Below are 13908 nucleotides of genomic sequence, written 5' to 3'. Positions count from 1 at the left end.
GCCCGAATTTATATATGTAAAAACATAAATAGGCACATACAATCAAGCTATATTAATAAATGCCAAATAATTCATAAAAGCAATTACAAATAATAGTTTATAAAAGATGCATATTATGCAATTTGAGTTCTTCTCAGTTGTACTCATGAAGAAAAACCACTATTTTTTCTTTGCTTGTCTTTCAGTGCTTCCTTCCCCAAAAGGAAGCTATTAAAATGTATTGATTTGTGTAAAATCATCAGCTATGATTGAATCATGCAATGCTGATACTACCCAAAAGTGGCAGCTGGGAGGCTTCTGGTTAGATAAAGAAAAAATAAAAATTATATGTACTACTGTCACCAAAACATCATTTATCTAATGTCATAGAGGAAATTTGGAATTTTACTTTATTGTTGATAGGGTACTTTCTTCATCTTATAATACTTTAATTCATTCTAATTATAGTAAGCAGTATTAGTTTCATAACAATAAAAATTCTCTATATTTTTCACAGATTGCTTTAGAATATATAAATGATTGCACTGGCTACAGATTGACGTTATGCTTTCATGTTCTAAAAAAAAGAAATATGGCAAACAGAAGTTGACTAGAAACATCCAAATTGCATTAATACCAATATCAAGTAAGTTTCTTTGATTTGATCGTAAATAAGATAAATTTGTCAAAAATTAATAGGTCATTGAGAAATAAGTTAACTTCACAAATTTTATAGATTACAAAAATACAGAATTATACCTTTTTTATAACTAAACATTTGTATTTAAATTCATTTATTTGTCTTATTTTCATGAAAGAAGTCAACTTATTTCAGGTTCGCTAATAATTCCAAGGCTAGAAGGAACCATTTCCCAGTTGTCCTATTTTGGGATTGAAATCCTAAGCTTTGTAAAAAAAAGCAGGCCCGACTTCCTCTTTATGCATCTTCTAGACACAATATGATGTCACAGTCACTGCTGATTCACCTTTCAGGCCTTTAATGTCTGATCAGCAAGCTATCCAAAAAACTCTGCATCAGAAATCCTTGGGAGGAATCACTTGAGCAGTGAAGGCACAGAAGTTCAGGTTGTGAAGATGCTGGTGCTCATGAAGCAGAGATTTATTGTATTTTAAGTTACAGTTGCACTAGCATAACTCTGATGTATATTAATCCTAATACCTGTTTTAATCATTTTCTACTATGGTTGAGTAAAGTGTCGGGGTTGAGATGTATTGTCTTGTTTTGTTTGAAGTTCCACATCTCTAACCTTGGTCACAATACAAGTTTAATTTCAATGTTTTTAACATATTTTCATAGTGGTATTGATATTATTTTATTCCATTTGAGCCAGATAGGTTCCATGGAGCAGACCTTCCCAACTGTTGTACCCATGCATAATAGGTCACAGGCCTATGAGATAATGATATCCTCTGTTCTCTGTTGAGGCCTTGGGGAAATGAGAACTCCCATAACTATCAACAGCCAGGAGAAGCCTTAACAATTTATTCTAACTTGCCACAAATGTTATTTTGAAGTGCTATATTATGAGAAAAGCCAGAAAGCAATGCTATCAAGTACAGAAAAGGTTTGTCTCAATTTGCAATGAATACAGATTGGCATATATTTCCTAGGTATCTCTCAAAGATGAAGTGAATAGTTGCCATTTGAAAGATATGCCCTTAGGCTGAAAATATTTTTAAATTGTGAGGATTACTAGAGTATGTGATTTGCCTTGATAAAATAAATAAAGAGCTGAAGGTAGTTATAATGATATTAAAATAAATTCTGACTGAAACTCCCAATAAAACAATATCACAAATATCACACACACACACACACACACACACACACACACACACACACACACACACATGCACAAATGCATACACATTTCCATACAGAGCTGATCTGACTCAGTTCCAAACTGAATATTTCACCAAGGCCTTTCTCTTTTCTATTTAGTAAACTGCTAGGAGTTTTTTCAAATTTATTATTTTTCACATTTTTTTTTACCAGGATTAACAATTGTCTCTATTTTTCATGCCTTTTGTTTATGTAGAAACAGTTTTTATCACTGAATAGGTTATTGAATATCTTCTGGCTACTATACAGATATGGTGAGTAGTAAGTCTCTATATTAAAATTATTGATTTCTGCATATTATTCTGGTGCGGTGAAGTTCAAAACTATGCTTCAACAAATGAAATGTGTCAGGTTCTTCAGACATGCTAAAAATTCAAATGTTAAATTTTCCAATGCAAAACATCTTCTCTAAATATACTTTATCTAAATGTAATAATTTTCTTTATAAACAGGTGAAATAAGAAATACTATCTTTATTATTACCTGGAGATTCAACCATTGAATCAATGGGAAAAGCTGTATTTATAGAAAAAATTTAGAAATTGTTTATTACATTTACTATCGAATCCACTAATGGAATAATCATGGAGTTAAACAAAATAATATTCCATATGCCAACCTATTTATCTCCTGACAAATCTCTACTCACTCTCTAACCTTCTCTGTGTGCAGACTTGTTTTTTGTGCAAAATAAGAGGTCCAATTACCTCTTATTTTGTTATATCTTTGCTCTGACAGGAGGTGGTACCCTGATTCAACCACTGGGCTGTTTGGAGCCACATTCCCTTTAATGCTATTGCTTTAGGCACAACACAAAAGGCAGTTTTAACTAATCTTATTATTTGCAGGAAATAAACATCTATGTGGGTTACATTGACATCACTAAGAAATGTGAACCTCCTTCTTTCATAAATGTGGATAAATAGGTGCCAAAGTGTTTCCCATTATGGTTTACAGGATGCAGGTTTCAATATACTAGTCATCATCATAATAGTATTAATTAAGTTTATACCTTAGTAGTGTATGTTAAGTAAGATGTCATGCATAAATCAAATCTTAATAATTAGTTTTTTCCCTTAGTTTTTGATTTGAGAATAGATTTATTATCTTATTTATGTTTAATTGTCAATAGCTCTTTGCTGTTTAGGGGTTCTCCACCATCATGTATACTGCCAGCCTACCAAGCTAAAGTATTAATGATTTGCCAAATATTGTTGTGCTTAAAACCAATCAAAAACTTCTTAAAATTATGTCTTACCCTCAGAAAAGAAAAACCCTGTTTTATAAATGTAGCATTCTTTTTCAGTTACTTTAATAAACAAGACACAGGAGCACATGTGTGTACAAAGGCAGAGTCCCTCACCCCTAATAGTAAAAAGAGATACTATCCAATATTTAGTCAACAAATTAGGAAATAATTAAGCATTAATAAAAATGGCTGGTTTTTAAAATAACTTCTAATGTATGTATTACTATGCTAATTTCCCAAATAAGATAAGAGGCTTAAGATAACCCCAAGTGACTCAATCATAGCATACCCCAAGCTGAAATCTGGGTATATTTTGATGCAAAGCTTATAGTCCTTTTTTTCATACCATGTTTAGTCAATTACCTACTTTGTATCATTTTTGGAGCCAAAAGAAAATCCTGTGTCATTTGTGAAAGTTTCCGAAAAGAAAATCCTGTGTCATTTGTGTCATTTGTGAAAGTTTCTGAAAACACAACTCCATCCTCCTTTTTCTGTCCCTGCTGCTCATCACAAAATGAATGAGGGTTTTGCCAAACAGATTGTGTTGCTGGCAGGACTAAAAGCATGAAGAGTTCTTTGCCTTGAAAAAGATCACTGATTCTTACGAATTAAATGCATTTTGATATGTTCTCCTTACCCATCATCTCAGTGCCTTACAGCCATTACATCTTTTTTTTCTTGTTACAGTTAGAGCAGAGATGGACCAGTCCTTCATGTCACATACTGAAATGAGTCAGTGTTGACTGATCCAGTTCATCCACATTCCAGGCAGGGATGCCCAAAACTACTACTATTAATCTGAAAGTGTTTTTCAAATAAATGTCATTGAAGCAGGAGAAAAGGACTCCACAAAGAGAAGCAGCTTCCCCCTCCTTTCCTTTCTTAATTTTGGATATACAGTACTTAATTAAGATCCATTATGTCCTAGTCATTTTGCTGAGTGCTAAGGGTCATGAGTAGAGTGCAAAGAAGAATGAAGAAAGGTCAGAGCCAGAGTAGAGAAAGGGATGTGCAAGTCAGAATCAGACGTTATTTTCAGTTCCTACACCTGTCTTGAAATACAGTAACATTGGGTATAGGGCTTCAACATATGACTTATGGGTAACACAACCCAGTCCATAATAATGCCCATTGATCAACAGCAATAACATGCAATAGAGAGAAGTTAAAGTCAAATACCATAGGTATACTAGTTAGTCAGAGGTTCAAATCCAAAGCCTGCCACTTCCCAATTGTGTTAACATTGGTGAGTTTTCTTAACCTTAGTGCTTCCTTCCTTTGTGGATGTAACAAGGACAATAAGTATCCTTTCTCCTATGGCTATCATCAAGTATTTTATATCTAATTAGAATATAAATTGAAATGAGAAGCTACTATTAGTTGTAGATAAATAGTTTCAAAGATGTTGTTACTCTTCTTTCTATGGTAGGCATAGTATTTTAGGAATTGTGAGAATCAAAAGTAAGAGAAAAGACAGGAAATTAAATGCTTACACTATTTTTTCTTAATGAATTTATTTTATATAAATATAGTTGTGAGGCTAGGCTTACACAGAGAAAGATGCTTTAGATTTCAGAAATGTGTAGCTTAATTCATTCTTTAAAACAAATCTTTACTGAGCATTTATTATGTGTCAGAAATTGTGCCAGGCATTTTGGAAACAGCAGTGAGCAGAAATCACTATTCTTGGGGAATTTATATTCTAGAATTGAAATGTCACCTCCACTTCCGGAATTGGGCAAAATAAGGTCCATCAAATAAGGAAAATAAATTAATTAAAATAAATTTACAACATAATACAAGTTGGCATTAAATTGTGATCATGTGGTCAAAAGATAGATAGGCATAATACTAGCTCTGGGGCTGTAGGACTGGCTTCCACAAGTGCCACCCCATCCCTGAAATACAGGTTTGAGACCTTGCCATCCCTCACCATAGCCCAAGCAGACTTTCCGCCCCTCCCTGGCCCGCTGCGCATGTGGTGCAGGAGGAAGCGCTGGCCTTAGGGTCCCTCAGGGCTGCGCTGCCACCTCCAGCCTCTGACGTCCTGCGCCAGGTGCACAGCCAGCGTGCATAGGCGCGTGGGTTTTGAAGCCATGCAGCATACCCTGTAGCCAAGAGCAGGCAGGGAGCCCGACCTGCAGGTCCCAGATCCTGCTGTCGTGGTCCCTGGAGTGCAAGTGACTCTGGCTTCACATGGTGTCTGCAAGCTCACGTCATCTGTTTGATAGCCTCCCACCAAATCAGAGGGCAGCGCTCGCCAGGAGCCCCAAGTGTCACCGGCTCCCCCGCAGATTAGAACTCGCCTCTCATAGTTCCTCCCTTCATTCCATTTAAAGCTCCCACTGGCTTTAAGAAAAAGTTAAGTGTGAGCTCAGTTTCTTCAGCGCTTTCTTCCACTGCAAGATGGTAAGTGAGGAACTGGCGTTTGCTAGTCCTCTGGCAAAACATGGGGCTCTGAAAGCTAACAAACTTTGCACTGAGAATTTATTCCATTTTTGGAGCAAGCTTTCTTTGCTATCTACCAATTAAAATAGATCCTCTCCTGTCTTCTTTTTATTATCATCTGTCTTCTCTCTCTTCCTCCCTTCCTTTCCCTCTGCCTTTCTCCCTGTTATTTTTATTCTTCATATTTCCCCAAAATTTCACCTATTCACCTTCACTTACTATTTATTCTTCCTCTTATTCCAGATTATGCACATATTTGCAAACACTTGGAGTTGAACTACTGTAAGAGTATTTGGGGTTTGTTTTCTTCTCAGGTGTCAATTGCCTAATAGTTTAACTTGGATTCGAATAATAACCTCAAGGAAGGAGTCTGCAAACATGCTTTTAAAATGAAAACAAGAAAACTAGCTCTTGATAAACTTTTGGCTTAACTTCTCTGGTCTGCACTCCCCAAGCTGCATTTGCTTCTGAACTGTGTATTTTTTTTTCCTTTTCTAAGACTTAACTCACTGGGAACATTAACAAAGTGTGACTTAATTGACTCATTTTCCCCTCTTCTGTTTATGTTATGACCAAGAAAGTACTCAAGCCAACAAAAGATTCGTAGCAGTCAAACAGAGTTTATCTAAACCTAGGCTCTGCTGGAATAAATGGCCTTTACCTGATTAAACATTGACAAATAATTAGGAATGGACTGTTGTACAAATTAACCTAGGAAGGCTGCATACTTATCTTTGTTTGGAGATTTGAAAAGAGTGTATGTTTGAGGTTTGAGAAGTGGCAGGCAGGAAGGTACTCCCTGGATCAGAACACAGTGAGAACACACATCAGGCAGTTAGTGGTGGCAGGATAACTTTGCAAGGACATTGAGCCCTAGTGATGGAGATATCTAGAGCTTGCAGTCTTTGCTTATTTCTTTCAGCTTTTAGATGTTTACTTGGAGTGATGTTACGTTCCTCTGACTGGAGCTGGGGCAAACTTTATTTAATTACCTACAAGGAACAAAGTTTATTTAATTATCTATAGAACAGAGATAGAGAGAACATATGCACTTATGTCTATATATGCATATGTCTATATGTATGTATATTATACAAGTATGTATATGTATGCACATAACTATATGTATGTGTATGTATATATATGCATATGCACATATATACATTATATATATATATATATATTTGCATATACATTATACACAGCATGAGTTTGTGTGTATCTCTATTCAGATTCCCATAAGATCCAACAGAATGTTAGTTTGGAGGAGAAGAGGAAGGGAAGCATAAGACAATTATTGATTCAGAGGTTAGTCTATAAGATGCCATATTCTGCTTTTTCATCCTTTTTAATGGGTTCTTTGTCTTCCAAGGTGATTAGAAATAGAAATATAATTAAGATAGTTCTGACTGGCTTATTTGGTGAGCTAGGCATTACAAAGGAAAATATAAATATGATTCATCCAGTAGTAGTCTATTCGTTGTTAAAGGACCTGTGGAAATGTTAGGAAAGTCATAGGAGCTGATTCCTTTTTAGTTATTATAATTAAACCACTCAAAATTTAATCTGGATCTAAATTTAACACCTTCACTGTTTCTTGATTAACTGTATGTAATTTCTGTGTGTTTCTCCCACCCTTCTCTCCGTCCACATCTGCATCGCCCAATCTTCTGGGAAACCCACCTCCACCCCAACTCCTTATACTGAATTTCACAGAACACCATTCTGCCTTGCCAAGACCAGTATTTTGCAGGAGACAAGAGTTATAATTGCCTGTATTCCACTACACTGTCAGAAACTAGTGTTGACATTTCCACGGAGACTTGGATCTCTTTCTGGGCTGCTGGTCTCCTGGACAACAGTGAGCCCCAACAAGCACCACAGGCACAGGGTAAGTTCTGCTCTTCTGCTTTAGTGGTAGACCTGGAGCCCTTTTCAAGCAATGTGGCTGCAATGCATCATGGTCTGGGACTCTGGAAAAGGGACGTTATAAAAAATTTAAGTTAGTCCAAAGAGTCTTGAATTTTACAACCTTAACTTCTGCTATTTTGTACTTGCCAAATAGTGAAAATGGGATTATTCCTCTTTCTTGCTGGACAACACGTGTTTCTCCCTCTAATGTATAGTACTTGGAGATTCCCAACTCACTGAAAGAACTTTTCTGGGTCATATTTTATAAACAACATCCTAGTAGAATGTTTTGGAGTCAAGATACTAGTTATAACATTTCTTTTGAAATTCAGGAAAATTTCCCAAGTATGATAAAGAAACAAGAATGAATAACTTCATCTTTTATTTCATAGAGGAGATTCTATAGACAATGCCTTGTAAGTAGAAACAATTATTCTCTTACACACACACACACACAAACACACACACACACAAGCACTCACATAGGATTTCAAAGTGGGAGGGAAGTATAACATTGATGGAAAATTATGAATGGTATTAATCTTGACTTGAAGGTTAGTGAACATTTTTATAAAATTAAGTAAATTTCTGTATAAATAGTCAAATTTCTCTAAAAATTTTCAGATATCTTAGAATTAAATACCTATACTATAGTTTGCCATATGCTCCTTTGGTGGACACAGGGGTTAAGGAAAGGCACACAAAAATGAAAACCTAAAAATGTTGAAGCACACTTACATATTATGGATAAAGTTGTTCAGTTTTACTTTTTCACTATAAGCAACAGCAAAGACAAAATGCCCAAAATATGAACCCAAACTGTTTACAAAATTGAATTCCTGTTTTCTTACTCTCTACTCTATTTTAATAAAAAATTCTTCAGTAACAGCAGTTTAAGAAGAACAGGGAAAGAGTCAGAATGGTATTAATGAGACGGAATAAAGTAAAAAAAAAATTAAGCATGCCCAAATGCTTTGGATTTACAGGCATAGCTTCCTGTCAAATATGAAAAAAAAATCTTTGTAAAAGCATAAAAAATATACAGATGAAAACAGTTAAAACAGAGAAGGTAGAATTTTGCAATTTTTTATCATGGTCTTCAGAGAAACAAGGTGCAAATTATTTAAAAGTAGACATTGCTACTAAATCAAATTCTGAATTCTATTCATTAGATTTAACAGGTAGGCAGACAGAAAAGGAAATAATAGCATCAAAAATGTTATTAGATTATCAAGCCAAACACTATATTATTAATGTTGAAGCTTAGAAAAATAAAATAAAAATTATAAAAAAGATAGTGGGATTGCAATATTATGCCTAGTGGAAGGAAAAGGTTAATAAACATTTGAATGAATTAATGATGCAGCTGAGAGAGTCTTTATTAATTTAACCAACAAGAATATACATACAAAGAGAAGAATATGACCACTTAGTTCCAAAAAGAAAAAAAAATCCCACCTCTTTAACCACTTTGGCATAGGTTGTATAAATATTTGTCTGTCACAGCTTGCATCCTTCTTCTGAAAGCTTTAAATATTTTGTTCTAGTGTGAGGAAGCAACAGCTATTTTTAGAAAGGTAACTGAACCTATTGCACTTTGGGAATGGTTTGGTGAGTTCATTGCACATAAGTCAAAAGTGTGTTTTCTATGCTATCTATTTTGTATTTTCTCATAGATTCATCTTCTAATTCGAGTTTTCCTATTCTGGACTCATGTTCCTGGGAAGAAGCTCAGCTTTCCTCACAGCTCTACAGAAATAAACAGGTATGTGTGGATAGTTAGAACATTGAGACTGGCCATGCATCCTGCAGTCCATTCTCCACTTGCATCCTCCCTTAAGTTTATGCTGCTACTTTTTCCTCTTAAAATTCACATTAACTCACTTTAGAACTAAAATGAGCATATGTCGAGAGAGAAAGAGAGAGAGAGAGAGAGAGAGAGAGAGAGAGAGAGAGAGAGAGAGAGAGAGAGGAAAATAAAGAAGGAGGGAGGGAGAGAGAGATTGTTCATCTAACTCCTCTCTCTTTCTGTCTCAACCCCCCCATACACACACACTCATATACACAAATAACACTTGAGGAAGACATGAAGTCAGGCTCTGACTACATCACATTTTAGCTGTGTGACCTATCACATCCACCTTTTCCTCAACCATGAAATTGGAATATTTATGCGGCATATCTCAGAGGGCTAATGGAAAGACCAAATGGAATCATGTCAGTATTTTAAAATAATAAACATGGATAATTGCCTGGAGAATTAATGATGATGACAAAGGTTTTTATCCAAATATTGTTTCATTTTCCATATTTTGTTCTTATTTGTTCCCCAAAAATAATATGATCTACTGAACAAACAGGCAGATCAATCTGAATGTGGCACAAGTCAACCATCTTCTTTCTTTCTTTCTTTCTTTCTTTCTTTCTTTCTTTCTTTCTTTCTTTCTTTCTTTCTTTCATGTGCAAGGAAGGAGTCCAGGTAAACCTTTCTAAACACCTTTTTTCTATATTTAAATAGTTGAATGCTGCTCATTTTCCTTTACACCTACCTGACTCCCTTGTGGTTAAAATTTTAAAAGTCATGTAATACCCTCAAATACTTTGTAATGAATGAAAAATTCAGAGCACAAAACTGAACAATCATGTGGTAGGGGGTTGTTGATTTCAGTCTCAGAGGACGAGGACTCCCTGAAATTGTGTTCATAAAACAAACAGAATAATAATCAAGTTTAAGAAGGCTGAGGCACAGTGGCATTATTATAATGTTACAAAGTCAATACAGTGGAGCGACCTTCACCATTGTCTGCTTTTTGCAGCTCCAAGATACTCTGGTTCAGAAGGAAGAAGAACTTGCTAGGCTACATGAAAAGAATAATCATCTCAGACAATACCTGAATTCTACTTTGGTTAAATGTCTTGAAGAAAAGGCCAAGGTGTGTAATAATCTTTTTATAAGGTCAGGGCAGTGATTTAAGAAAGGAAACCATTAATGTAAAATTTCTTAATTAAAAGCAAGAAGTGTACTTAACAACAGGTCATGGGATATATGAGTAGAATGGATAACATTTCTTAAGGAAGTACATGACTTTCACTAGAACTTTTATGTATCATTTATTAGAAGTATCTAGATTGCAGATTCTATCCAGACATTATTACAAAAATAGTTTCTTATATATCAAAAGCTAGGGATTGCTGAGGAAACAGGTTGATCAAACGAAGAGTTAGGTGGAAATCAGAGATTTAAAAACTCAGTTGTTTTAATTATCTTCTTAATGTAGAAATTAAAGATTTAAAAACTCAGTTGTTTTAATTATTTTCTGGCTTTAGGAAAATCATTCTCAATTAGAAATTTGGTTACCTGCAGCTACAAAAACTAAAAATCTGTGAAAAATCTCTCTCAATCTAAGATGCTGTGATTGTAACTGGAGCTTAGTATCTTGAGCAGCAATTCAGTATATACAGTTACATTATTTTTTATTCACATTTTTCTTACACTATTAAATGAGCTATTTCTAACTCAAAGATAGCTTGCCTATAGTCTCTTCATGTTCTTTTTTCTTTAGTTTTGTGTTTTTCCTAGTATGTGTTTGCTTCTATGACCAATTTTTACTTTACTCTTAGAGAAACTATTATTTGATATTATGTAGTCTAAATTGATTATGTGTCTGCTGCTTTTACTGAATCTAACAGTTGAGAGAAGAAAAGATACTAGATTTGACTACTTTACTGTATAGTAAGCTTTCATAAATAAAGGGCTAGCATTGGCTTCTAACTCTAGCCACCATTCCTTGAAAAAGACATTATTAAATTATTAAATGACATTAATTAGCTTTACCTTTCTTGACCTCAGTTCTCCAAGATTTAAAATAACAAATGTTTTCAAGGGATTGCTTTGAAAGTTAATGAAATAACATAAGGAATGTTGTATAGTGTTTAAACAAGAGTTCTGTCTATATTCAGATAACTTAGGTTTAATTCTAGGCCAAGGGATACTTAGCAAGTCACAAATATGTCTGTGTCTTAGTTTCCTCATTAATGGAGATTTTAACAGTATCTATATCCAAAGAAATAGTGCATGTGATGAACTATTCATAAATTATATCAAATAATAATTTGTTTATTTTATCAGTGATAATTCAATAAACAATTGCTTTTATTGTCATTTTTGTAAAAATTATTACTTCTCTGATTTGAAATCTTCAAGACATGATCTGCTTTTTTCAAGTTTCAAACTGAGAGTAAGAAATGAATTCAGGTTCCTAAGAAATAAGATGTTATCATGGATTTTACTTTAGTAACAGACACTAATCTAATCCATTTTACTTGTATGTGAAAAAATATTAGAAATTTAACCTATTTTTCTAAAGAATGAGGGTAACTAGTAGATATTTAAAGGAAGTATAATTTTCAAATGTCACTTCTTCAGAAATTGTTGTCATCAGATGAGTTCTCCAAAGTGTGTGGAAAATTCAGAAAGGGGAAGAGGAAACACAAAGAGCAGGGATACTCTCCTGCTGAGATCCCCCATCCTAAAAATGCCAAGAGAAACCTCTCTTGTGAGTTTGCTAACTGTGAAAAACCACCTGGGCCCCATGGTAATCCCTGGGTGCTACAAACACTTGGATTGAAAGACCTCAACACCATTGATGACACCTCATCAGCTAACTACAGTGCCCTCTCCTCTCATCCCAGAATAGTGACTAGCACATACTCCCATTTTCCGAGTGATGCCATTGATTATGAAAATGTCCACAGAGAGGATGTGCCAATCAACTATGGAGGTGAAAGAACAACCCCCTTGCACAGCACTGCCAGCCATGGGGAAGACTTCCACTACTTTTCTCAACTTTCAAATCCCCCAACAGAGGTGCAAACACTTCCTTATCATCCAGCTGATGTGTCACCCAACAAGACAGAGATGACATTTTACACATCTCTGAGTCCTCACTGTAATGTCAAAACTCATTCTTTCCACCAGGAACAAGCCTTTGTGTGTAGAGATGAAGAAGGAGGCTGGAAGTTTACCTGGGTCCCTAAACAGCCTTAGTGACCCCTCTTGTATCACAGAGCACTGCCAGGAACTCTTTTACAAAGATCTCTCTTGCACTTGAACCTGACTATGTGGAGCATAGAAGCTATTGCCCAGACAATCTTTAGCCACTTTAAATGTTACTCTCAACTACCACTTAAATTTGTAGGGAATAGCTTCCAAGAATCCATATGAGAGGTATATGCTCTTCCTCCACCTGAACTTGACTAGTTTGCACATCAATGTCTGCTATCAACTTCTTCTCTTTGCCCTGTACTTGAGAAGGTGTTTTCCAATCTTTTGTAGATTTCTTCAAGAACTAGATATACTTTGCTTATCATGACCTGTTTAACACCTTTTGTTCTCTTATCAAGTAGTTTAAATATGTATGGTCTTTATTTCTGTCCCTCTTCTACATTTCTTTATTTCTGAAAATTGCCTTTAGAATGAGCCCTATTGTTGTTTCAACTACTTCCTCCTGGTTGTTTAAATTGCTAGAGGTAGGGTAAAATCAAGTGTCTGCCCATCACCACTGCTGAAGAAGTATTGTGGATATAAGTAACAGTATGTCCAGAGCAGCTCAAAGAGTCAAGTGTTGCAGGATGGCTTTAGCAAAACATCTCTAAGACAGCTGCGACTCCACTGATAAGCAATATCACTGAAAAATGACAAAAGTTAAAAAGAATTATTACTTCAGAATGTCCCAATACCTGCTTCCATTGGTATCTGGCCATTGTTTCTTTAACTGACATAGCTCAAAAATGATATTTTTGTTGAACTATTACACAACAAATCATCATCTTAAACTGCACAGATGCTGGCAAACTGATCACTAGCCCAGCACTGACAGTGTCACACTCATTCCTTCTGTCAGTCATGTATTCATGCAATTCACCTAAAATATCTACAGAATACCTCATGCTCACTTTGTGACAGGCATTGTAATTTAGAATGGTGATAAAATGTGAGCAGTTTGGGCCCTGTGCCCACATTCATGAGACCTAGAGCCATTCATCTTCTGTCATCCCTGAGAAAGCTATTTCCCTTGCGTGAAAATTCAATTTTTCCAGCTGTGGAATACAGGACTTGATTATATAACTTCTAACATTCTATGAATGAAGGCTGGATCCTATCAGCTTTATTTTTATTTGGTCATTCAAGGCCGTTTTTCCCTTAGATAGGTACTGCATATGCTAAGTACGGTGAACTTTATTTGCAATGGAAAAAATAGAAAAATAAATATGAGACATTTATAATGAGCATTAGAAATCATTTCTCTGATCACAGGATTCTTTTTTCCAGTATGAGCCCACTTTGCAGGTTGATTCAGTCTGTGTGAGAGTAACCTCTATCTAAAAAAGGACACATTTTAATTTGTAAGTAAATGTGAATAGATTGAATGCAAGCATGATATCAAAGATCTCTTCT

General features: G+C 35.1%; 1 protein-coding gene across 1 annotated transcript; it reads left to right on the top strand.

Moving 5' to 3' along the window:
- The first annotated feature begins 5367 nt into the window (after positions 1–5367).
- On the top strand, positions 5368–13597 carry LOC101971114 (geminin coiled-coil domain-containing protein 1-like). The gene is made up of 5 exons (XM_078036048.1): positions 5368–5501; positions 7257–7431; positions 9128–9216; positions 10268–10384; positions 11878–13597. Exons 1-5 carry the CDS (start codon positions 5499–5501, stop codon positions 12496–12498), a joined length of 1005 nt encoding a protein of 334 aa, XP_077892174.1. The 5' UTR covers positions 5368–5498; the 3' UTR covers positions 12499–13597.
- Positions 13598–13908: the final 311 nt, after the last annotated feature.

This window comes from Ictidomys tridecemlineatus, unplaced genomic scaffold (assembly GCF_052094955.1).
Source record: "Ictidomys tridecemlineatus isolate mIctTri1 unplaced genomic scaffold, mIctTri1.hap1 Scaffold_164, whole genome shotgun sequence".
Taxonomy (NCBI): domain Eukaryota; kingdom Metazoa; phylum Chordata; class Mammalia; order Rodentia; family Sciuridae; genus Ictidomys; species Ictidomys tridecemlineatus.
The sequence above is the reverse complement of the archived record's forward strand: the minus strand, read 5'-3'. Positions and strand labels throughout refer to the sequence as shown.